A 24,609-nucleotide genomic window follows, 5' to 3' on the forward strand; every position below is an offset into this window, starting at 1 on the left:
ATTTTGTAGTTTTAGTATTCAAAGACGCCCATCCACAAAGTAAATTTACATAAATTAAAATAAAATAAAATACGAACATAGTTTGTGTTAAGTAAGAGTTTGCAATAAAAAAAATCTTACTATTGTAAAGTGATTTTTGACTGCTTTTTTCGCGCGATTTATGGCAAACTGCGGGCGCCAATCCACCCTCGTATCCTATCTTCTCTTCCCCTCCCTCCCCCCCCCCCAAAAAAAAAAACAGTAAATTGCGCCCGGGTACGAGTCTGCGGAGAGAATAATTGAGGGAGGCGCGCTGGGGTCTGGTCCGGGTTAGTGCCCTGGCTGGGATCACCGTATTGTGTTCTTAGGCAAGACACTGAACTCTCATAGTGCCTCTCCACCCAGGTGTATAAACAGGGTAAAGGTATATACATGGGGGGTAATCCTGCGATGGACTTATCCTGGGGGAGCAGAAATACCCCTAGCCGCTTAATGCTACGGAAACCGGGATAAACTACGGCCTAATGGGCCCCTAGGCTCAAACGCAGACTTAACCTTACCAATCAGAATGACTGTGCTTGGTTGTTACTCGCGGGAAGTTAACAACCGAGCAATATCCAATCACAACGTTGTGGAGTTAAGTCTTCAAACTCTCGCTCTCGTTTGGCCTAAAACTCTCATGCACTCGCATCGACTCTCATGCGCTCTCGTCGACTGTGAACGTGCTCAAATTTTCACGAGTCATTGAGAGTTAAACGGACTCTCGTTCACGTTTGGCCCGAGTTATGATAGTCGACGAGATCTTACAAAAACTTTCATGAAGGTCAACTCTTATCCTCGTTTGGCCCAACTTTAAGCTCTTGAAACTTTTAAAGGTACTTTACTTCTGCAAGAATTTTCAAACCGGGACTTGTTGCCTGTGGCAGCTTACATATCCCCGGAGAGCGCAAATGTGTACATTTTGAACCTTCCGTTTTCTTTCTAAATTTTAAAATAACCCGAAGGAGACTAGATGTTCAGTACAGAACATTACAGCGCACCAACGATGCGAAGTTCGTTAGACCGAATGTGTGCAGCGTAGTTGTTGAGTGGACAATCTATCAATTTTGTCTGTTACTCAAGCATTATTGTTTCAACTCAACTAAGTGAACAGAGGGTTTGAGGAGTAAAGAGGACTTAAAAGTTATGAAACCAAGCACTGGGTTTCGTTGTTTAGTTGGGGGGGACTTAAAAGTTAATGAAACCAAAGCTACTGGGTTTCGTTTTCGTTTAGTTGGGTTCCTTGCGCGTGTTCTACTAGCACAAACAAACACACTGTTTTCGGTTGGGTTGGTCGGTCAACTTTTTAAAGCGGTATAATGTTACTTGGTAGAAACAGTAGATTTAGTAAAGTTTCCCAAGACAACAGCTTTCCAATTCTCTTCAGAGGAATCGGCTGAATCAAGGTCCTCCATCCCCAGACAAATAAATTGAAACTCATCGTGTTTTGAAGAAAAACAAGGACACACTTGTCTGTATAGCATGAGGCGATTTAATCAATATTGAAACATTGATGTAGAAAACACATAGGACCCATTTTCAGGGCCAACTCACACACATTACAACACACGAAACAAATACACAAGTAAGCGGTAAAACTACAAAGCGATAACGCTGCTAAATGATTCCAAGTCCATTATCACAGTTCATTCTCAGACCGGGTCCCCTCCTCCATTCAAAAGCCCGGGCGGAAGGAACGTTGTCATGGAAGGACTAACCAGTCCGTCCCCAGATCCTGACTGAGGCTCCACGTCACGCGGGACCCCAGCGGGAAAGGACCACATGCTGGGAACCTGGGAAAAATTTCCTCCAAGTACTGGCGGTTGCGCGGGGCCTGAGCCCCACAAGTACGACGGTGTTGGTGCGGCCACCGGAGCACTACCCCAGGGCACGCTGGGAGCTGCAGTATTAGGCTTGGCACCAGGCTGCTCGCTGACTTGCGAGCCGGCTCCCCACTGAGTAGTGGGTGCATTCACTTTAGAATGTTCACCGGGAGCGAGGCCCTGTGAAGGCAAAGCCCCAACTGCCGCACCCCACTGCATTCCAGGAGCGGGGTTATTGACTTTAGGGGGAGGCTGTTCAGCGCTTGTCACTGGTGGTTGGTTCTTCGCAATTGGTGCTTTAGCTCCAGATTGAATGCTGTCACTTGCTGCGGCGGATCCAAGCACATTCTGGAAAGACCACTGGTTCCCGTATGTGTTGCTTGGAAACGGGTTGGCGCTCCAGTCCATAGTTTGCTCAAAGAAGCTCCCGATGTCACTATCTGTAGCGAAGTGTGCCTCTACCTGCGTACCACTCAGCACCAAGCCATTGAGCGCCGTCCTCGCCTTAGCAGCCTCCTCCATGCTGCCGTAACGTATCAAGCTGTTACCATGGCGAAGGTTCAGCTGAAACGTGAGGAGTGGTCCATGCCTCTCACACAGAGGACGGAGAGTTTTGGGATCCATCTGCAAGCAAAAGACAAACTGATCAGAAACAGCCCATGAGAACTGAGATTAACCCCTGAACGTCACAAGCTCGAAAGATTTATTCCCCATCCTGATTTAGTTCTGAGAATAATTTGGTGTTACATCAAGACAGTATCACCAAGCTGATAATTTTCTTTCTTCTCGATACCTGTCTGTTTCGAAATGCATCAATATTGTAAGGAGAAATCTGAAAGATTAGAACAGCCAGCTAGGCTTTGCCACTCGTTCGTCCAAGTAAACGGACATCTTTCTTTCCCCGCCCTAGAGAAACCACCGAAATAAGACCTTTAAAATTCCGTACTAATGCCGTAGCTCTACAGAGATCCCTATAGCGTAGGCTTGGATAAATTCTGACAGAGCATAATTCACTTTTTCGGACAGCGGGCATTATGCCGGCAAAATTCCACATTTTCGAGCAGAATCTGAGCAGAATTTAAGGCTTAAACTAAATAAATAAAACTAATCGAAAATACCTTGTAGTTGGTATGACGCACTGCATAACACTGCCTAAACGCGCTTACTACAGTTTTGTTACACACAATGAAATGAGTGAATAAAGCTGTACCGAGCAGGATTTTGAGCAGGAAACGCGATTTTTATTGCCGACAGGCATAATTCGCCAATTTACGAGCACTGGCAGAATTTATCCAAGCTGTGACTAATTAATTGCTGTTCCGTTTAGAATTTTCACGCGTAAGTACAGCAGGTCATGAGTAGATCACGTCATCGATATAGGCATAAACGAGTCGAATTGAATTATTATAAGAAGTAATAGAACTCACCCTTGGTGACAGATTGCGCAGAACTAACCAGGTTGACATGGAATTGACAACGTTCCTAGATGGAGCAACGCCGCTGGCTGCAGATACAGCAGGAACAGACGCCCCAGGGAGACTCCCGGGTAACTTTTCCTGCGCACTGGGGATGGGTTGATTTGTAGACCAGATTATTCCCGAATTCTGCAGGTTAGATGGCTCAGCGGCGTTGACACTTCCACTCCGAACATTTTCACTTGTTGCCATGGAGACTGCTGGCCCTGATGATGATAATGTAGGAGCAGGACCCCCCACAGCAGCCCAGGGCTGAGGGTTGGGTGTCAGAGGACTATATGGCTGCGGGCTCGCATCTCTCGGACTCCATGGCGCAGGATTGTTAGCAAAACCAAAACGACTGAACTGAAATTCAGGTTGAGCTTTCTCGCCACCAAGGCTTGATCCGTCTATCAAACTTTTCAACCAAGCTGGAGGTTCTTCGTCAAATAGGGGGGACTCGGGCAGGGAAGTGTCAGTTCCCAAACCAGGGGGAGGTCTTAACAGTGACGCAGCACTGGCACCTGGTTTGTTTGTTCCTTGTGGGGGTGGGAGTGGTGCTTTACTGTCCGTTGGTTGCCATGGTGTTGAACTCAGTCCAAAATCAATCTGACTCGATTCAAATGTACTGTTATTGATTGACAGTCCAGAGAAACCGGAAGTTACAGTAGTGTTGGCAATATCGTCCGCAGCCTTTCCGGTGCTCGCAGCAGGTGCATTACTTGGTGCACTGACGGGTGCGTTTGCTGGATTCGACCAACTATCTGGTGGAGAATCACTACTACTGGAGGACGAACGACTTTGCACTTCTGCGGTGCCAGGAGAAACAACATCTCTGCCATCATCCTTTTTATCATTTCTTGGAGCGGGACGCCATGGCACACCTGGTTTAAACTCAGGCGGATCTGCCGACAGCTTGGGACCCGCGTCCACACCCCACCTGCTGGAGACTGGGTCAGGAATCCTGGTGCGAGGAGAAACATTGTTGCTGTTGGGAGCTGAAGGGTCAGAGACATCGCTTGTTGAAATGGATGGAGCTGACACAACACCTGGAAGCACAGAAGAAGCGGACTGTGAAGACGAAGAAACTGTTTGAGGTTTAGAGTCCACTGGGGTTGGTGTGCTACTAGTGACTGAAGGCTGAGCGACAGATGTGGGATCCTGTAACAATGGCTGCTTCCACTGTGTCAGTCGAGATTGCGGTACAGGGGAAGGTTGTTTGGTTTGTTCCTCTGTAGTAACAGGTGAAACACTAGAAGGTTCGTTTGCTTGAGTTTTAACAGTGTCTGTTGTTTTACTCTGTGCAGACTCGCTCGTTGGCTTGTCGTTCACTGCAGGTTTATTGCCTTTCTGTTGTGCAGTAGGAGACTGCTGCTGTTGTTGTTGCTGAGCAAGAGATTGTTGCTGTTGTTGCTGCTGCACTGCACTAAACGGCAGAGCAGGATGCCTCCCTGCCAGACCAGGCTGCTGCTGTAGAACTTGCTGCTGCATCTGAGCGATCATGAGAGCGATCTGCTGCTGTTGCTGATACAGTTGTTGTTGTGGTACCACCTGTTGTTTCTGCCCCATGTGTTGCTGGGCAACAGACTGAGCAGCCAGACGCTGTTGAACAAGTTGAAGCTGAGCGATCTGCTGCAGCATGGCGAACTGTTGAGGAGTGAACGGAGGCTGAAGAAGACCTCCCTGAGCCATCCGCAGCTGCTGCAGATGGAACTGCTGTACAAGTTGTGGGTGAAGTAATGGATGTGCTGCCAGAGGAGGTCTCAAGGGCGCCTGTACGCCCGGTCCTGGCGCAGGAGGTACTAACGGTGGGCCTGCTCTTTTACCGTTCGCTGGCACCTGTGCTTGTCCATTAGAGGGCTTTGCAGCCCCTGTTCCAGACAATGGCGGTTTATCACCTTTTGTCGTGGGTACAGTAGGTTTTGTTTTAGAGTCCTGTTGTCCTTCATCCGTTTTGGATGTAAATTGAGTCTCTGAAGTTATATTTTGTTGCTCGCTATCAGGTTTAGAAAGAGTTTCACTGGTTTGATTTAATGACTTTGACACTACAAGATCAGTTTGTGCTTGTTTCGGATCAGTTTTTGACGCAAGAGTTTGTTGTTCAGCTTGTTGCTGTTGTTGAAGTTTCCTGCGCTGTTTCCTGTTCAGTTTACTCTGACTCTGTTGCTGCTGTTGTTGGATTCTCGCTGCCTCCGCCGGATCAGGTTCCTGAAGTTTTCCTCCTGGAACTGATACAGTTTGTTCCCGGCTCTCACTGATGTTCATAGCAAGGAGGTCCCCTGAAACACAGCAACAGTTGCAAGGTTACAATTCAAATTCTCCTCATTTTCTCCTTCATGGCACCTGTTACACCGTTTTTCCGCGCTGGGCACCGATTGCGACTTCTGATTGGTTCACTACATAACTTGTGTAAATTGGATTGGCCATCGTTGATTTGGTTTAGGCACGTTTTCCCGCGCTAAGCACAGGTTTTATAGTTATATTTCAGGTTATGATTACGTAGTCATCGTAAATAGTCATCGTAAAGAAGAAAAATTCAGTAAACTTACCTATTGCACTCTCGATGTTCATATGATTTGCCTTGAGAGCTTTCTCCGCGTCTTCTTGCTATACACAATAAGACAACACACATCACTTTATTGATCGCTGATATTAATTTCTCTGAGTATGTCAAGAAAAGAAGAGTGCAGCCATTCAATTATCTTAGTAAAGGCTGGGAGAAAGTTCAGAACTAAAAGGATATTCATTACTACTCCGCCATAAAGCTATAAAAGACATTATTTTAAAAACTTTAAAAGCCCTACGGTCTTAAAAAGAACTATGGGTTCTGAATTAGATTGCAAGCAGCTCTTCATTTCGAGATTTTTAAAAGTAAATGAGCGAGTCTTGTATTGCTTTTATGGGCCCGGTAAGAAGAGTCTGATTAAAGGTTGGCAACAAATTAATGCAGTGTTGGAGGAACGTGCTCTGACTTAAATAAAAGAGAAATGGTAATCTGTGTCTTGTTTTAGGTACCGATTAGCCCTCTTGTCTTAAAGCCCAAGTTGATTAAGAGATTCACTTCTTCCAAACCCCCATGTCAAACACCCATGTCAAACAGTTCTCACGGAAGTAGTTACGTAATCAATTTCCTTACCTTAAAGCCCATGTCTAGCAGTTGTTTAAGAGATCTGTTCATCCAAGCATTTGAGTCATTAGCAGGTTTAGGAGCCTAAAACACACACACATGATTAATAATAGTAACCCAAGTAACCCTGTTAATAACCAACCATATCAACCCTTGCAACCAGAATAAATGTTCAAATGTTCACATAAGACAGAAATCAAAACTGAGTTACTACCTACACAAGGTGTCCTTTACCTGTTATCCTAGTCTGCATAGCAAGTGTTCCCGTATGTTGCTCTCACCTCAAGTTTCAACATGCAGGAACGGTTGCTATGCAGGCTACTGTAATCTAAGAGGAAACTGAACAGTAGAAAGGTTATACACTGATGAATCAGAGAATACTAGTAAAATCTCTTACCCTGTTTCTTTTGGATGCTGTAGTCCACCCATCAAGAGATCCTTCAGATCCTTCTTCATGTTCCATGCCTTCTTGTCCCCATTCTAAATCTGCTAATGACATTCCTGCACTTTCTAACCACTGTGAAACTTTGCTGTTACTTGCAGCCTTAAGTTCTGAAGAATCTGATTTTGACATTGCATTGTCCCAGCACGCAGCACCCGTAATATCTGCAGAATTGCCCCAGTTGGATGGATTAGATGTAGGCACATCACCCCAACCGGACCCAGACAGTTTAGTGCCAGAGTTTGGCGTTACACTTTGTTCAGATTTACTTTCCGCACCAGATTTAGCAACAGAATTAGAATCCAAAAGTGGTGGTTTACTTGACTTTGAATTTTTCACTCCATCAGAACTTAAGATGGGTTCAGTCCATTTAGTATTGGTCTCGGCAGGAGTTCCACCCCATGATGTAGTTACGTTAGTAGTCCCGACAGCTGATGTTGTTGGTAATTTGGTCTTGAAGCCTTTTCCAGGTGTTTTGCTCCAGCTTGGAGCCTCAGATACAACAGAATTGTTCGCAAGCTCGCACTTTCCAGATTCTTGATTATGTACTGTTGATGACGAGTCCTTTACATTTAAGCTGCTCTCCCAGTTTGAACTGTTTCCTATAAGCCCTCCCAACCCCCCTTTGGCCACTCCACCCCAGCCTGCCGCCGCAAGTCCTACACTGTCTTTAGCTGTCGCTGCTTCAGCAGCATCAATAGCTTGGTCAATCGACTCATCAATGACATCCCAGTTCTCAGTTGGTGCTGGATAAACCCCTGGCCAGTTACCAGAAGGCAATGACTTTTTGTCCACATTGGCAATAACATTCCCTTGAGCTGAGCTTGAATTGTCCGGTTTAAGTGCAGCAGACATTGAAGAAACAGAGGTTTTAGGTGAAGAATTAGCTGAATACTGACCCTTTTCAGAGCCAGCCTCACTTGTGGAAGTCTTTAACTTATCGCCTATTGCTCCCTTTGATCCAACAGCAGGCCAAGTGTCTTTATCTCCCCCATCTACAACAAGTTTATCCCATGTCCCTTCCTTATCACCCCACTGTCTATCTTCACTGCCCCACTTCTCAGTGTCATCCCAAGTTTCCAGTGCATTACCCCAGCCTGAACCTTTTGCAGGTGTTGATTGAGACCATCCTGAGTCATCCACTGGTTCAATGATATCAGCAAACTCCTTCGCCGCAAAACGATTTGGATCCTTCTTCTTGCCAACTAACAAAGAATGGTTAAAAAAAGCCATCACTTGCCAAGAATTTAACTGTTTTCAAGTAGATATTAGAGAAATAAAAGTGGTTTTTTTAATCGCTGTTAAGATAGCTGCCTGTTCAACCATGAAACGATTTACAAGTCTTAATGCAGTTTACCTTTCTGTAAATGCAACTTTTATAAAAGTGTTTCCAGTGATTACAGTTATTGTAGAAGCCCGGTAACTCGAACTTGGATAACTCGAACACCCCTCTAACTCAAGCTAACTTACATTTCCCTTGGATTTGACCCCACTTTTTGGATAACTCAAAAAAAACTCTGCTGACTCGAACTAAATTTTGTTTCCCTTGATCAAAATTTTGGTCAAATTTACCCAAAAACTTGAATTTGGGTTCTTGCAACTCGCCGTGGTTGCCCACTGATTAGAGCAACGAACAGATCATGTATTTGACAGCAATTTTCCACTCTTATCATAAGAATGTGTGGCTGTGTTAGAGTTTCTCACCAGATAAGTTCAATTTGCACTGTACTCTATACTGAAACAATCAATTATTAACTTGGCAAATTAAATATTCAATCAACCTTGATAATTGAAACCCTGCTAACTCAAACTGTTTTTCGTTTCCCTTCAGAGTTTGAGTTACCGGGGCTCTACTGTATTATAATCACTGAGCACCTTTTGTTGTCAACATTAACAGAAACTGAATTAGGTGTAAACCTGACTTTAGATTTTTGTTCAAGAGTTGCATACATTTCACACTAGAGTATAATTTGCGTCACCTGTAGGAGCTGGCTTTGGTTGAAACTTTGTCTGCTGTGGAAGTGATTGTTGCTGCTGTGTTTGTTGTGAAGGTGCTTGATACTGTGATTGTTGCTGTTGTTGCTGCTGTTGTTTCATTTTCTTTTGAAACCTTGGTGGTATTTCCCTAGGATACTGTTGCTGATCTGTACGCTGTTGTTGCTGTTGCCTCTTCATGTTCTGCAAGTATAAAACAGTTGGAAAATAAATACCCAGTAAGTTGTGATACACAATTCTTAGAAAAGATGCACTTAGATTATGTCACCAAGCTCAAAAGCCATGTTTGTTACACAACTGTTTTGTGTTTGTTGTGATTTGATTTTACCCTTGGTACAGTTTGGAATTGTCCTTTGTTCTGGTGTATGGTGATATATGATAACGAAACCAGTTCAATCAATTTTATCTTCATTTACCTGATTCTTATTTGCAGCTTTCTCCTTGTCTTCTTTTTCTACAAAACAACAAATTATGCAGATACTTGAAACAAAATAATACTTCAAGATTAGGTCATTCAAAACTAAATATATCTGTGTTAGTATAAAATTTCATGGAATTTATTAAATCCAAAGTTCAGTTTTACATGAAACTCACCTTTTGCTGCCTGTTGAGCAGCCTGAAAATAGCAAAAAAATCAATGTGTGGTTAAAACAAAGCCTAAACACTAGAAATAAAACAATAGTACTTTAAGTCGTAGAGACACCATGGCCAAGTATTTGAGTATTGAACTTGAAAATGCATTCTATCATCAATAGATAGCAGAAGTGCTCTGTGGGCCGAACGTACATTGGTCAACGAATAGTTTCCAATAGTTTCCAATGCTTTCCCAGTTGTGGGTACAAATCCTTTACAACTACGAACTAAAGATACAATGTAACTTTCACTTTCACAGTACAATACCTTCTTTGCTGCCCTCTCTTTGTCAGCCTTTTCCTTTTCAGCTTTCTTTCTCTTTTCTTCCTCTTCTCTCCGCTTTTTCTCCTCTTCCTGCTGACGACGTCTTTTCTCTTCTTTCTCTTGCTCAAGCTTCTGTTGTTTTTCACGTTCCTTTTGTTCCCTAAAAGTGAATTTTAAAACAGTAAAATTGAGAGCAATTCATCTTTTGTTAAAAATAGTTAATAAAAACAGAAATCCACTTTGAAGATGTGAGCGAATATACCAAGAGAGCAGGGTAAGTGGAATTAAAATTAAAGGAAATTTGGGACAACTACTTCACAGTTTTACTCTCAATTCTACCTTAAACAAAATAAACAGAAGATCTACTCAAGTATAATTATTTTTCTTTTAATCATAACAAATAAGTAGATATTTAGCAGTTTTATCTCACTTTTCACGCCTTTTTCTTTCTTCATTCTGTGCTTTTATTCTCTCTTCTTCCAGCCGTTTCTGTTTTTCAACCTCCAGCTAAAAAGACAAATATACATTATATACTATTTACTTTCTGGTATAAGAAAACCTTTCAGATGAATGATCACACCCTAGGTATTCCTACATACGATTTGAGATCAAGGCAATAACAGGGATACATGTTTACAGGCAAACAACCGGTAAATAGGGATATAGTTAAAATGCACCCGATAGCATAAAGTTGCACATTTAGACTCCTTGGCATGTTTCAACGAAAAAAGATTAAGACCTATTTCTTTGCACACTTCAATAGTGAATGCCAATAGCCTTGTATTTTTTCCTGTCTGAACATGTACCACATAAAAAATGTCAGATACATCTGACAGAAGTCAGAGTCACTTGTTCTGCAAAATGAATGTACACAATGCTTCTGCATTGTTTGTTTTTCAAGTTTCAGGTTGTGACTGAAAAAAAAAAGGCTTACATAACCCATATGTTACACACACTTTAATTCACGGTTCATTACAGACACACCATAGATTCATCTATCCTATAAAGCAAGTCAAGCAAGTCACCTGTTTTCTTTGTTTCTCTTTCTCTTCTTCCTCTTTCCGTTTCTCTTCTAGTTCCATTGCAATCTTCTCCATTTCCTGCAAAGCACATAAATTATCAAACAGGGTAAGGTTATATACTGCTTTACAAAAACTAACATACCAACTGAAAACAGATTTTTTTTCAAATCAGTGAAGGTTAGTTGATGAGGGACACTTACTTTTTCTCTTCGTCTTTGCTCAGCTTGCAGTTGTTTCTTGCTCTTGGGTTTTGGCTATAAATAAGGGATATGTTTAATTATTTACATGTACAAGCAGTCACTTGATGGTATGGGTGCTTATATAGCGCATTTACAAAGCTGGTGATCAATGCCCTTCACAATTCGAATCTATGGGATGAGATCGGACATACATGTACTGAACATGTACATTTAACTACTTAACAGTGTATATGTACAACTAGAAACAACAAATTTACTCCTACTTAAAATTACTTAACATAACTTAATTCAGACAAGTCAACAAGCACTAACCTTTGCAACAGGAACAGGCGTTTTTCCTTTCTTACTTGATTGCTGAAAATGACAAAGAGAGTACATAAATACCAAACAGACAGATCACAGGAATAAAAGACAAAATATTTTCTTTACAAATGCTATGCATTTCTTAGAGCTTACAAAACAGAAATGTCTTGAGATAACTTAAAGCTGTTACTAGAAAGGTTTCAACAACCTAACTTCTTCGTAGACCTTCCTTACCTTTTTCGATGCATCTTTCTTCATATCCTCTTTATGCTGGTTTAATTTCGTCTTCATATCCAGCAGCTACAAGAAAGACAATCTTAGGATTTAATGAAACATTATAACCAGAAAACAAAGACCAGACAGGCAAGTCAATCTTATAAGTTACAGGTTGCATAAAGCACACAATCTTTGATAACCTTTGCTTATAAACTCATTAAATTTCCCCACAACTGACAACAAGACTGTAACAACTGCTTACTATTTCCTTGATGCTAGGACCAAAATTTTAGATAAACACAGTCTTGTTCCCTTGCCTTGTCTTATCAGATGAACGACCTACATATAGGAAAATTTGAAAGTGTTTATCAAAGGACTTACATTTTCCTCTTTGAACTCTTCAGGGACATGCTTGCCCTTCTTTTTACGATTCTGATGAGACAATACAAATGTAACATTAACATGCATGCTTGGTGAATTTATTTCAGGGCCAGTTGGTTAGCTCTTTTAACCACTACACCAAAGATATGGATTGAACTTTGAACAATACTTGACTATTACTTTCATCGCACATTAAATATAAAGTCAGATACCTATATAACAGGAAACATATTCTGGTGCAAATACAGTTGTAAACAGCCCATAGGATACCACCAAATGCACACTACTGCGTTTTAACCTACTGATAAGTTGAATCTTGCCTTTGTAAATAATTCTTTTTATTTACCACAAGCTCACTTTAAATTTAAGAAATCAACACCAAGAGTTATACATAATTGTTAATTGTACATAATTGTTAATTATAAGGTTTTTGCACAATTGTTTGAAAAAAGTAGGTTTTTGACTTTGACCAGACATTTATTTGAGGGAATATAAAACATTTTGCAAAAAAAAATTAGTTTGCTAAATTCTAGAGTTATAGGAACACATGTAAGAGTGGAAATTGACAAGTGTTTTTTTTTCACAAGTGTTGCCACAACTCAATAGAAACACAAGAGAATGTTTTCCTTTTCTTTTAGAAAATACATGTACTGAAGTTGCAAGGCATGGTCATTACTGTAACAACAACAGCTTGCACTAATTCTGTGTTTCTAAAGAATTGTAGAAACATGGCTTTAACCACAGTTAGACCACAGGTGTAGCATCGTCAGCCACAGTTATACTATATATCAAAGTACCTTGATAATCTCCATAATACTGTCTAGATCACTCTCTCCATCTATGTCCTCCTCCTCCTCAGTATCCTGGTATCTGTTTTGAGTGAAAATATATCACAAATAAAATTGTCAGCCACAACAATTATCAGTTGTTCATAATTTGAGACATTTAACTGATGGTTATGGGTATGGTAAACAAATTTTGCTATAATTACAAATGTAAAATGTTATACTACCATGTTGCCTTATTCTAGCTGTCTGTAATCATAGTTGTGATTTACAAAAATTGAACTCTCGCAATTGTATTAATCATTTACATGATTTCAGACCGAATTGGACTCTACCTCGTCACGTCCTACCATTATAGAGAAGTTTTCAATTGAGTGCTGTAAAACCAATACCAAAGTAATTACTTTGGCCAGTCATAAGGTACACAGACAATCTAGTCTCTCTCAAGCCAGTCAAAACTCAAAGCAAATACATGTCGCAGGCACGAAGCAGGGAAACGTGCAAGAGTCATGATTGGTTTTGGTTTTAGTTCTGATTGGCTTAACGAGAGTGGCGCAAGATTTTTAAACCAATCACTAAGTGTAGAAATGCAAAACCAATGCAAACGCAAATTACTTTCAGTACTCAAGTAAAAACCACTCTAATCAATGGTTATGTAAGTGGCACTAACATTAATAAAAAACAAAACAGTACTGACTTACACACAGGAGTCACATAAATTAAAACAAATAAGCAAAAGGTTACTTCTGTTCGAGAGTAATAAAAAAGCATAATCCTAAAAAATATGGCAGTTGGACAAGAGGTTCTATCAATACTCACCTTGAATCAAAATCCATATCAGAGGAACAAGGGTGTTGCTTAGATCCACAGAAGTACATGAGAAAGTTGCTAGTGCTGCTACCTTCAGCGTCTTAAAACAAAGTTAAAAATACTGAAACCTCAACGGCAAACCACATGAAAAATTGTTCAGTAGCTTTTGTTTGAAAGGTTACACAACAAAGAAAGTTTGGTAATTGACTTGTCTGGCATAAAAAAATAACAACTGTTGGTGAGCTTTAAAAGACGTGATCATTATAACATATTTTTCGACGTATGATTTGTGATGGGTTACTTAAACATCTTGCACAAGTCACAAGTCTTTGGTATTCTTAAGCTCTCTCAATTTCGGCCATCGTTTGCTAACTGGGCATCATAACAATTTGCTAGCAATTTGACTAAAAAAAAAAACAGTACAGTCAGCTATTCAAGCTTTTATTTACAAGCATCTTAATTAGTAAATAAAAGTGTCAAACATATATGGAAGTAAAGAAAATGTTGAGAGCTTTTTAACACAAACAGAGAGAATAATAATACAATATTAGATAGCAAAAAGAAATTAATACTCCTTTTTAGAAAAAAAGGAATACAATCAGTCAAAAAGGGGAAGTAGTTGCTGGAATGGTTACAAGATTAGAATGAAAATCAGATAATGAAAGAAAACTAAAGGGAAATCTTAGTAACATGATTATAAATTTAAGCTATGATTTCCTAGTGCGTTCATTAACAGTGTAGATTACAGTTTACAAGCTCTACTTGTAACTACAGATGTAAACCAAAACATATGCCAAAGTCACGTCAGCTTTTTATTATAATCAACTGAAAAATCACGGAATGGCATGTTTACAAGAAAACAACGCAGTCAGAGAAACCCTTTCCGGTCCGACTTGTGTCATGTTTACGTGTCACTCACGGGATTGAAATCGCAGGGAGGGCATTGTGTTGGGTTACACGAAACCAACAAATCGTAATTTACACTAAGTGACTTTGTTTGGAGGTGAAAGACGTGTAAAATATTGCCTTACCTTCTTTCCAGTCAAAGATGTCCCGTAAAAAGTCAAAGAAGACCTGAGTAAAACACGCACAATGTTAAATTAAACACTGTACCTCCAGGAAAATGGTGTACATTTAGGAAATGTGATTATCGGAAGAACGTATTCAGTCGAAAACTCTTGACATTTTAATTAAATGGAAGTTGCAATTTTTACCTGATCGTAATCTGGTCGATATGAATCGTTTTTGTACTCTGTAGAAAAGCAAGAGGAACAATGATATTACACAAAATCACACAACAATCTTTCCAAATACGGAGAACTAATTCACGGTAAATTGCTACCCCTGATATCACGAGACACGAAACCGGCCGGGTAGATAGAACGAGCTCACTTGTGTAAGAACAACTCTAAATTGTCCAGATTAATCGTTACTAAATAAATGGGTACACATTAAAGACTTTTATTACCTAGAGTGAGAAATTCAAAGGCTTTGCTAACTTCATCGAACGTCTTTCTTGCTGAAAAGTCGTTCTGGTTCTGAAAAGTGAAAGTTAGCAAGGTCAACTTTAACAGGCGAATTAATGGCACAAAACAGAAGTATAAAATAATGCCGGGATGTAAATATCTAACAAAAGATGTTATAGAAGTTTTTGAGAAACAAAAAAGCTGCTCTAGTGTATACAAAATGACAGCACGACTACAATTACAATATTACACTGCTGACATACCTTGTCGGGATGAAATTGAAGTGCAAGTCTCTTATATGCTCGTTTGATTTCGAATTCATCTGCAAAATAACAGGCGATTCTCGATAAGCCAACTTATTCTACCAAGTGATGACTCAAGGGAGTCTTTATTAACAGTAAATCTGAGCAAACTAGAGCTTCAATTCGCCAGTAAACCCATATTCCTTCGCCCACTTTAAGTCGGAAGTTCCTGCATGGTGAACCGCTTATGATGTACGGTAGTAAAGAGTTACGATATATCCAACACAAACGTACTTTCAGATGAATATTTATCCACTCCTAATATCTTAAGGTACTCCTTCTCCTCTTCTTTTGGCATTTTGATGCGTTGTCCTTCATGTACCCATAAAACCCCACATCAAATTTCAAAGATTTCTAAACTCAATCGGCTCAAACGCTTTGTAAATCCAACATGGCGATCCCTTCCGATGACGTCACGTGGCTAAACCTATCCCAGAATTCATCTGTTGCCACGGCCGAACGACGTTCCAGTCAAAACAGTCAAATCGTCTAAAACACAGATTTTTATTTGAACAGTGTAAATTAAATCGGAAATAGTTATATAAACCATTGAAAGTCATCTTAACCCGTTTTTTTTTCCCCCTTTTTTTTTTTTTTTTTTTCCGTTTTTTCCGTGGTTTTTGAAATTTTTTTTTTTTTTTTTTTTTTATATATTTTTTTTTTTTTGGGGGGAAAAAAAAACCGGTATAAAAAAAAAAAAAAAAAAAAAAATAGACCCAAAAAAAAAAAAAAAAAAAAAAAAAAAAAAAAAAAAAAAAAAAAAGAAAAAAAAAAAAAAAAAAAAAAAAAAAAAAAAAAAAAAAAAAAGATCCTCTACAGTGAGAGGATCCGGTACTTCTATTTTGTCACGGTGGTCCTTGCAAATTCACGTTAGTTTTACAAGAGCCCCCGAGTCTAATTAATATGGTATGGTAGTATATTATATATAAACTAATTTAGCATCCTATGTTAAAGAATGATGAAGCTAGTAACCTAAGATTACATCAGTAAATCCCTTTCTTTGAAATATTTAAGAACACGAATTAGAAGGTTACAGAACTGGTTCAGAGGGAAAACATTCCGCATTACTTGTGGCTGCTTAAATTAAAAACATTGGAACAGGAGAGAGGAGAGCTTATCAGAAAATGGGAACTTTAACAGTAAAATTGGGACCACGTGGCCACTGTTGTAACAGAAGGCAGTAAATAGGGGGGGGGGGGGGGGCGCTTATTAGAATTAACTTGGAATCGGATGTAAAAATATAAATCCTTGAACCACTAAACTCACGCCATAAGTCGGCATAGTTAAAGACTGGTTTGAATCAGATTCCGAGAGAAAATTATAAGAGAAACTCCAGTAATTTACAGGTTCCATTCCTCAAAACTACACGATCTCGCAAGCCAGCCAAATAAATAACCTATTTCGGTTTGTTACCCTTTTGTTGGTATTGTTAAACAAAATACCACGAAGGTGCGACTCGAAATTCCAATAACTTACAGCGCAAATTTCTGCGGAGCAAGCACTAGTACTGAGTAGCCAAAATTAATTTGAAGCAAATGGAGACTTCAACCATTTTAGTTTGCGATTATGCTAAGACAACTTAAATGAGGGATCAGATTTTACAAATGGCGCGCAATTGACATTTTGAAAACGCGATCTCCAGCAAAAAATACCAACAGTGAAATTATGTAAGCGTATATAGGCAGTCGAACTTCTACTAACGGCCAAACCTCTACAAGATTGCTCGTCCCGATCATATCAGGGCGGGAGAAGGCGTGTGCCGATCCATATAAACTCTTAGTTAAACATCGTCACAACTCGAGCATCCTCTCTACAACGGATAGCTAAAGGTTAGTTAGAAAAGTATACTTCCCCACTTAAAGTGAATTCTGCGATAACAAGACAATAACACTATGGCATTTTGAAGACGCGGTTCCCACTTCATTGTTTAACAAGGTTGTTTTCTTTTTTAACGCAAGCGCGCGCTTCGATTATGGAAAACTAGAACGAATCTCATTGGCTACTTTATGCGCGCGCGTTTTTCTTCCTTTGCTATGTCATAAAGGAAACACTTCAGCCAAAAAACGAATTCGTTCGCTTCATACTTGTTTTTGCAAAGAGAGAAAATTTCTTGCTTAATTACTGAAAATGGGAATTGCTTGGAGTTCTTACAAAGAAAAGAGAAAGGAGAAAAAGGAACTTAAAAGGTGTGTTGATTTTTTCACTTGCTTAAATAAGTTATTTCATTGCTTTTTGTTGAAAAAAAAAAAACGTGTGCGCTGATCGTAGGCGACGTAAAAGTAAAAGTAATCCAAGAAGAACTAAAGATAATAATCTCGTAAGGAATTATGGAGAAACAAGAGTTAATAAATAATCTTTTTCTGCAACCTTTTTAGTAGTAACGTTATGCCTATTTTTAGAACACGATGCATTTGATTGCCATACTAAGAAACAATTTCTTTTATCGTTTTTGGAAAGCTATACTGTTGCAACAAAATATTTTTGGGAACAAGTTAGAAAAGCATCTAAACTAAGTCTCAAGGAAAATCTGATAAGAAAAAGATAAAGCCTTTTTTTAAATTTAAATTTCCCGCTTGACGCCGGCTAACAACAACCTGTTATGCACAGGTTCATGCAGGCTACTTTGGATCTTATGACGTTACAAGGTTGTAGCTCGTAAAAAAAAACATACCGGTATTGTAAAATAGAATAAAATAAAAAGTATCTTTATTACATTTTGTTTGTCATTATCTTTAGGAAGCGTGGGCTTAACAGTTCCATGTCCGCGTCCGAGAGGGCGAAGTTAATAAAGATGAAAGCTAAAATGGAGCAAGAAATTCAAGCTCTTGATAAGCAGATTTACCTTGAAGAAATAAGACTGCTTGCCAGAATTAACAAACCCCAGCAGCTAGTCAAGGCTTTAAGGTGCGAGGACCTTTCAGTTCAATGCTTGTATTCTCATCACTCGTCTGCTGGAGTATGTATGATAAATTGAGGGATAAATTAGATTCGAATTAGATTTGATCACTAACTCTTGAAAAATAAGAGTTTCAAGAGTAAGCAAAATTGTGGGAGGGTTTAAAAACGTGGGCAACCAATTTTTTAATTACAAAAGAGTTTATAAAACGTCTCATGATAGCTGATTTAGGTGGTGAAGCACAATCGGAGATTGGTTGTTATTGTTTTAAAAGGCGAGCAGTCTCTCGTTTTCTCTAAACTCCGTAAGTGAAGGCGAAAATAGCGAGCGCGATCGTTAACAATTATCCTGCGAAATTGCGCGGAATATCGCCTGATACTTAGCCGACGAGCTCGAGGCCGTAGCTATTGCTGATCACATCAAAACCACAGGTAAGGCTTTCCACAAGTTGCTCGGCAACTTTTGGCAACTTTTCATGATTCTAGCAACTTTTTCCCCTTCGAGCAACTTTTTTCCTCTCGAGATCTCCGAAAATTATCCGAGTGTTGTTCAAAGGCAATACGAATGTTTCCGAAGAGTTATGGAGTTTGCCGAAGACTTTCGAGGAACATCTAAAGACATTTCATTTTTCGGCTCATTTTGCATTAAAACATTAAAAAAAACTCGTCAGCAAAAATAACGTCACTGATATCTTCACGATTTTTCTCAGTTAAAGAAATCCTTGTTATTTAACACATTTTCCCCTTAATATGTTATTTAGATACTTCTTTTGCTGAAAAATTGCATAAAACGGCTTAGAAATCTTACCCTCAAAGGGAATTAGCATATATTTAGAGAAATTCTCTTGATTAGAAGCAGCGTTTTGGATTTTTTGGAGCAACTTTCTAGCAACTTTTATTATCAGAAGCAACTTTTTTGGATCTTTGGAGCAACAATTGAGCAACCTTTTGAGAAATCTCGAGAAACTTTTGGAAAGCCCTAACCACAGGCCTGATAACATCAAATGGGATCATTTTGAATTTCTTGCGTCTGGCAAAACTAGTTATCAAGAGTCTATATAAAAACAGACAAAATTCCGCAAGATTGAGCAGGATAATTGTTTTATTATTCAACAAATTGTAAACGAAACACATTTTGCAGATAGAAAAACTGTAATTATGCAACGCTTTACAAGATTTCGAACGAATCTTCGCAATCTACGTATATCGCAGGATACCTGTTATGTACGGATGACAGATAACGTTAACATTTTGACCATATATGGGCAGCGCGCGCATGTGTTGAATAATAAATACTAGTTATGCAACGCGAGTGAACATGGAAATCCCAGAGTATGACCGGAACACGAGAGGCGAGGAAGAATACAAGTGACAGGGGACGACACAGAGTGTGTGACAACGCCAAGAACGCACTAATTAATCGAGAAAAGACGCAGCGCACGAGGGAAGGTGGGTGAACCGTCGAAATACAATGGCTTCCTGTATTTGATTGGCTGTATTTTATGGCATGGTATAAAGCACGATATTCGAGCCGGGCGAGGGAGCGCAAGTCGCGGCTTCGCCGCTCGACTGATATCGCGCTCGCTATTTTAGCTTTCATCCTACGGATTTTAGAGCAAAAGAAAGACTGCTCGCAGTTTATTATTTTTTCTTCAAATGAAATTATTTACCGCTTTGACCGCTACAATTCGTGCACTATTTATTTACCTTGTAACCTTCTTATTAATTTGTCTTAACAGCTCTCCTGTAGACAACAAATGGACAGAAAAGCAGCAAGAGGCACCAAACCTCCAATCCATGAATGTCTCTGAATCAGAGGTACTGATGCTTGAAGCCTGTCAGTTCGCACAGTTGAACAGGGAACATCCGCTTGAGAAATGGACAGCAGGCTCGCTACCTAACCTGACACGCTTAAACAACCTATGAACTGTGAACTTTTAATCGATGAACTGTCTTTGGAGAGCGTTAAATGAGACTATGTAATTCTTTTTCCACGGATTCTAAGTGGATTTTGTGAAAAGTAGTTTGTAAATGGTGTTACATCCTGACGGTGTTAAATGTAAATGTTTTTATGAGAATGCCATAATTTTTTCTTTTTATGTTCGTACGTGTTGTAAATAAGAACGTATCATTAAAATTAGTTGTTTTGAATCTTTGGACCAAGAAAAGCATTTGATCCGATGCTTGGTTTGTTGTTTGAATAACCTTTTTCGTTCCCAGAGTCTCCCAACAATTTCACCCAGCCTAATCAAAGTCCTTAACCCCCCCCCCCCCCCCCCCCCCCTTACACCAACTCGGGCTGTCCCAAAGATGCTCAAAATTTCCCAAAAAGTCTCGAAATTTCTTAAAAAGTTGTTCGAAAGTTGCTCCAAATGATCCAAAACGTTGCTTTTGAAGAAGAAAAATCTCCAGATATGCTAATTTCCCTATGAAGGTGCAATTTAACTGCACTGCAACAGAAAAAACTAAAAACAGAAAAAAACAAAAACAAAGGAAAAAGGAAAACCAGAACGAGAAATCAGACGCGAGCCAAGAAGAAGACGAAGAAGTGAGGAAGAAACCCAAATGACAGGAAAGGATTCCACTAAGAACAGTCGCAAGAACCAATGACGTGCTGACGAATGGAATGATCCGAAAGTGAAGAACGAACCCGACCGGCAAAAGAGTCAAAAAGTACTACTTACTCGTTTATCTTCGGAAATTCGAAAAATGGTCGGAAACATTCGTATGGCCTTCGAGCAACATTCGGAAAATCTTCGGAAATCTTTGGTCTTAAAATTGCAAAAAGTTGCTCGAAAGTTTCTTAAAAAGAAAACAGTCTGTTGCTCGAAAGATGAAAAGTTGCCCAAAAGTTTCCGAGCACCTTTTAGCCATGTTGCGGGAAGTGCAGTGGGAGCAGAGAGGAATGCGCCCGACCTCGATTTGAGATTATAGGTGCGCCCGCGATCGATTTGACAAGTTTGAAAACAAAATGGCGACACACGGCATGCCACACGGAAGGCGGAAAGGTAATTTTGCCGATTTCTAGCGTAATGATTCTGTTCTTTCTTTGCCATCTCAAGGTTTGTAGGCCCATATGATGTTCTCTGCCTTTTTTTTAATTTAGGACCTAGAAATGTTGAGCGTCAAATGGATCAGAACTGGAGAACGTAAGTGAATTTGTAACATGCTCAATTCAAAGAAAACGGAAGAAACAAGCGTATAAATCACGAAAATTAACCGGCGTATTTTTAAATCAGTGGTTTAGTCAACAGGGTGTATTTTTTCTTTGATCCTTATTACATGTGTATTGTTTCATGTGGAAAAACTGTGTACAGTCATTTTATCTGCATCTTATTTTGCACTTGGCATCCGATCCGATAGTAAGCCTAGGTCACTGGTTGCTTTAAGATGGGAGATTTTTGAGTTAACTGAACATGAAATTGTAATCCACACCGCATCACTTATTAGCATCCACCAGAAATATCTAATTTTCACTTAAATAAAGACTTAGATCATAAAGGAAGTATATGATACTTTCCGTAAGCTTAACTCTGAAACTCTTTGGATGTTTTTGACAAATGGACCTTTTCTTAAAAAAGGCATCTGCCCTGTGTATCTTGTGTCACACGGCGAATTGCGATCTTGAAATTGTTCTTGATTTGTAATAAGTATTGATTAATGTAATCTGCATTGTGCAGCCCTGCAAGGTCGGGTTCACCTGGCTCACCACTCGTCAATGGCAGTACTTATCCATCATACAAGAGAGAACCTACCGTGCCTCCTGCTGACTATGAATATAAAAAGAATGTTGAATTTTTAAAAAGAGGTAAGGCATTAATTCTTTTTTTTTCATCATGTTAGTGTGTGTACCTGTGTCAATGGCCAGGCTGCATTCTATGTAGGTTACGCCGAAGTTCTTCTGCGTGGATTTCAAAATTGCGCATACAATCTTAGTCTGTACATTTCAACTGGTGTACAGATGACTTGCTTTAGGTATCAATAATAAAGGACCTTGGCATAGACCTATAAAAAAAGCTTTGCATATCTTTGGTGTGGCCTGTACACTGAAGTATACTGGGGTAAATGGTTGTAAATGATATGCTGCATAAACAAAAATTAACAAGGTGATAAATATAATGGACTTTCTGGACATTTCCACATAAGAACAATGCTAATTCTGCAATCCCTGACAAAAGCAGTTGAGACAAATGCATTTCACAGATTTTTGCAAATGTCTTCAACTGGCAAGCTTGTTAAAAACATGTTATCCCCCTCTCCCCCAACTCAATGTTGTTTTATGGGGTTTGCAATTCACCAGGCTTTGTTTCCATAAAACGACAACATTGACAACATTGAAATAGGGGGGGGGGAAAAAAAAAATGAGCTGTAGTACCAAAATTGGTAAAAAAATTTAGCAAAGTGTCTCAACCCTTTTGGCCGGGATTGTGGGACCTTTTAGTAAGACCTCCATGCCTGGGGATCGGGGGAGGGGGAAGGGAAGAGTCTAATCTTATATGAAAGCGATGGAAATCAGTGTCTCACTTAAAAGGTGTAAATTGTAAATTGCAGATACTGCTTTAGTGTTCCAGACAGAACACCAATTTTTCCTCATTATTTAAGGGTTGCACGTAAAGGAATAAAAAAAATTGCCATCATACCATTGTGACAGTCTAGACCAATCTGGCATGAAATCATTTAAAAATTGCATCTTTTAGGGTTTATAAAAGCTTGTGCCATTCCCAGATTTCCCAGATAATTTCTATTTGAATTTTCTGGCAAGCATCCCAGGCCTGCCCTTTCCATATACTCTCAGTCTCTAAGGCAAAACTGTTGAAAAATAGAAAAGATTCTTTATTTAAGTGTACTTGTTTTGGAAGCAGTAACCTACTCTCAAAAATATCTTTTTACCTTTTCAAAGTAACTACAGTCAACTCTCTCTAAAATGGACACCATTGAGACTGGCACCAACTGTCTGTCTTACAAAGGTGTTTTAGGGAGTAATGTTACAATAGATTGACTGACAGGACCAATGCCAGGTGTCTGTCTAAAAGAGGTGTCCATCTTATAGAGGTGACCGTTAAGAGGGAGCCAACTGTAATGTCTACTTTATTTACAGAATGGAAGAAGTTTGAAACAGAATATAGGACTAGAAAAGGTAAGCTTGTCATGGTCTCGCAAATTTTAGTCAATTCAGGTCGTTGTCTCGTTTTTTTTTTTTTGTTTTTGGATAAATAATGTTTGCTTCATTCATTAGAAATTGCTGTAATTAATGTAATGTACATGAAGATACACAATCTGCATCAAACAAATATATTGAGTAAGGAGGACAAATTATGGGAAACTGTCTTTTAAATTTAGAGGAATCTGGCATACCGGTAACTAAGCTACAAAGGAATTAAAAATGTTTGAAACATATTAATGTGTATATTATTACATATATTATTTTAAAAAAAAAATGATGCTGAAGTGTCGACTGCTTACAATCATTTTGGCATGTATATGCTTCACATAATCTCTTCTGATTAAATGAATAAAGCAAATGCATATTAAAAAATAGATTGTGAGTAAATTATTTCCTTGCTGCAACAAGGGAAAAAACACCATTTCTTCTTAGAAATTTCCTTTTCTTAATGTCAGAAGGAACTAGGACATGCTGCCTTTCTAGTTAAAAACAAATAATTATTTATTTATTACCCGGTGATAACCTTTTTGTGTCTTCACTTTGATTTTAGATAACGTAACAGAGTGTGTTCTACGGGATGAAAACAACCCAGGTATTTTTCTTTACCCTGTACATGTAGAACCTCACATGATTGTCCAGTTTTTTCGAAGTCATGTCACATACCAGTTCAGATTTTACTGTGGATCAGATCACAATGGCCAGGTCGTGTTGTTGTTATTCATATTTCCTAATGACTGTCATGTCATTTCCAAGCATGTTCAGGTGTAAATAAAAACAAAGATGGCAAATGTAATGCTTGGCCTTACTGTAGTAAGTAACTTGTATTCATTTTGTTGTAAGATTTGGGGAGCAGGGATGGCGCAGTGATGAGAGCGCCCCCCACCATGTGGCCCGGGCGATCCGGACCAGCGTATATGTGGGTTGAGTTTGTTGTTGTCCGTCCTTGCTCCGAGGGTTCTCGGGCCCGTTTTCCCCCCCTCACACCTCATAGGACGAGGGGGAGATGGTGCACCCAAAAAAGTGAGAAGGTGATTTGATGCATAACAACAACAAAAATCAGACTGAAGCAGTGCATAAAACATATTTTCAATTATTATTAATATCCCGTTGCTGGTAGCCATTTTCTGTGGCGTTACTCAAAGAAGTGGCAAAACTCCAAATTTTCTCAATCCTCATGTAATCACACACTTAAACATTGATCTAAAACACACCTATGAATTGTCTTGGGTTATTGAAGGCAGTTTCCTGAAGCCAATCATTGTATAACCTGCAGTTGATCTCAGAAAGCTAACAGAATTGAGCCAGTTTA

General features: G+C 39.4%; 3 protein-coding genes across 5 annotated transcripts in view; 2 read left to right on the plus strand and 1 right to left on the minus strand.

Annotated features, from left to right (window-relative positions):
• Positions 1 to 1,487: 1,487 nt before the first annotated feature.
• LOC144633174 (uncharacterized) lies at positions 1,488 to 15,646 on the minus strand. The gene is made up of 22 exons (XM_078491979.1): positions 15,476 to 15,646; positions 15,203 to 15,261; positions 14,942 to 15,011; positions 14,688 to 14,725; positions 14,505 to 14,547; positions 13,483 to 13,573; positions 12,676 to 12,748; positions 11,879 to 11,929; positions 11,516 to 11,581; positions 11,291 to 11,332; positions 10,979 to 11,032; positions 10,782 to 10,856; positions 10,187 to 10,263; positions 9,760 to 9,916; positions 9,454 to 9,475; positions 9,276 to 9,313; positions 8,844 to 9,042; positions 6,820 to 8,069; positions 6,432 to 6,506; positions 5,845 to 5,902; positions 3,269 to 5,574; positions 1,488 to 2,465 (listed from the first exon to the last, which is right to left on the minus strand). Exons 1-22 carry the CDS (start codon positions 15,537 to 15,539, stop codon positions 1,671 to 1,673), a joined length of 5,703 nt encoding a protein of 1,900 aa, XP_078348105.1. The 5' UTR covers positions 15,540 to 15,646; the 3' UTR covers positions 1,488 to 1,670.
• Positions 15,647 to 17,268: 1,622 nt separating this feature from the next.
• LOC144633225 (uncharacterized) lies at positions 17,269 to 20,313 on the plus strand. 3 transcript variants are annotated; one of them, XM_078492051.1, is made up of 4 exons: positions 17,269 to 17,427; positions 17,978 to 18,145; positions 19,876 to 20,087; positions 20,158 to 20,313. In XM_078492051.1, the coding sequence occupies exons 1-3, from the start codon at positions 17,369 to 17,371 to the stop codon at positions 20,060 to 20,062; spliced, it is 414 nt and encodes a 137-aa protein (XP_078348177.1). In that variant the 5' UTR covers positions 17,269 to 17,368; the 3' UTR covers positions 20,063 to 20,087; positions 20,158 to 20,313. The 3 variants fall into 3 exon arrangements, with proteins under 3 accessions (XP_078348177.1, XP_078348176.1, XP_078348178.1); XM_078492052.1 differs by lacking the exon at positions 17,269 to 17,427 and adding exons at positions 17,659 to 17,678; positions 17,756 to 17,770 and having other exon boundaries at positions 17,977 to 18,145; positions 19,876 to 20,313; XM_078492050.1 differs by having other exon boundaries at positions 19,876 to 20,313.
• A 782-nt stretch (positions 20,314 to 21,095) lies between these two features.
• Positions 21,096 to 24,609, plus strand: part of LOC144633229 (uncharacterized) — a 4,739-nt gene continuing 1,225 nt past the window's right edge. Inside the window, exons 1-5 of the mRNA XM_078492055.1 lie at positions 21,096 to 21,144; positions 21,243 to 21,285; positions 21,817 to 21,944; positions 23,235 to 23,273; positions 23,851 to 23,892. Of these exons, the coding sequence (XP_078348181.1) occupies positions 21,108 to 21,144; positions 21,243 to 21,285; positions 21,817 to 21,944; positions 23,235 to 23,273; positions 23,851 to 23,892 (289 nt within the window). The 5' untranslated portion in view covers positions 21,096 to 21,107. The remainder of the gene's footprint in view (positions 21,145 to 21,242; positions 21,286 to 21,816; positions 21,945 to 23,234; positions 23,274 to 23,850; positions 23,893 to 24,609) is intronic.

This window comes from Oculina patagonica, chromosome 12 (assembly GCF_052425735.1).
Source record: "Oculina patagonica isolate OP01 chromosome 12, crgOcupat, whole genome shotgun sequence".
Taxonomy (NCBI): domain Eukaryota; kingdom Metazoa; phylum Cnidaria; class Anthozoa; order Scleractinia; family Oculinidae; genus Oculina; species Oculina patagonica.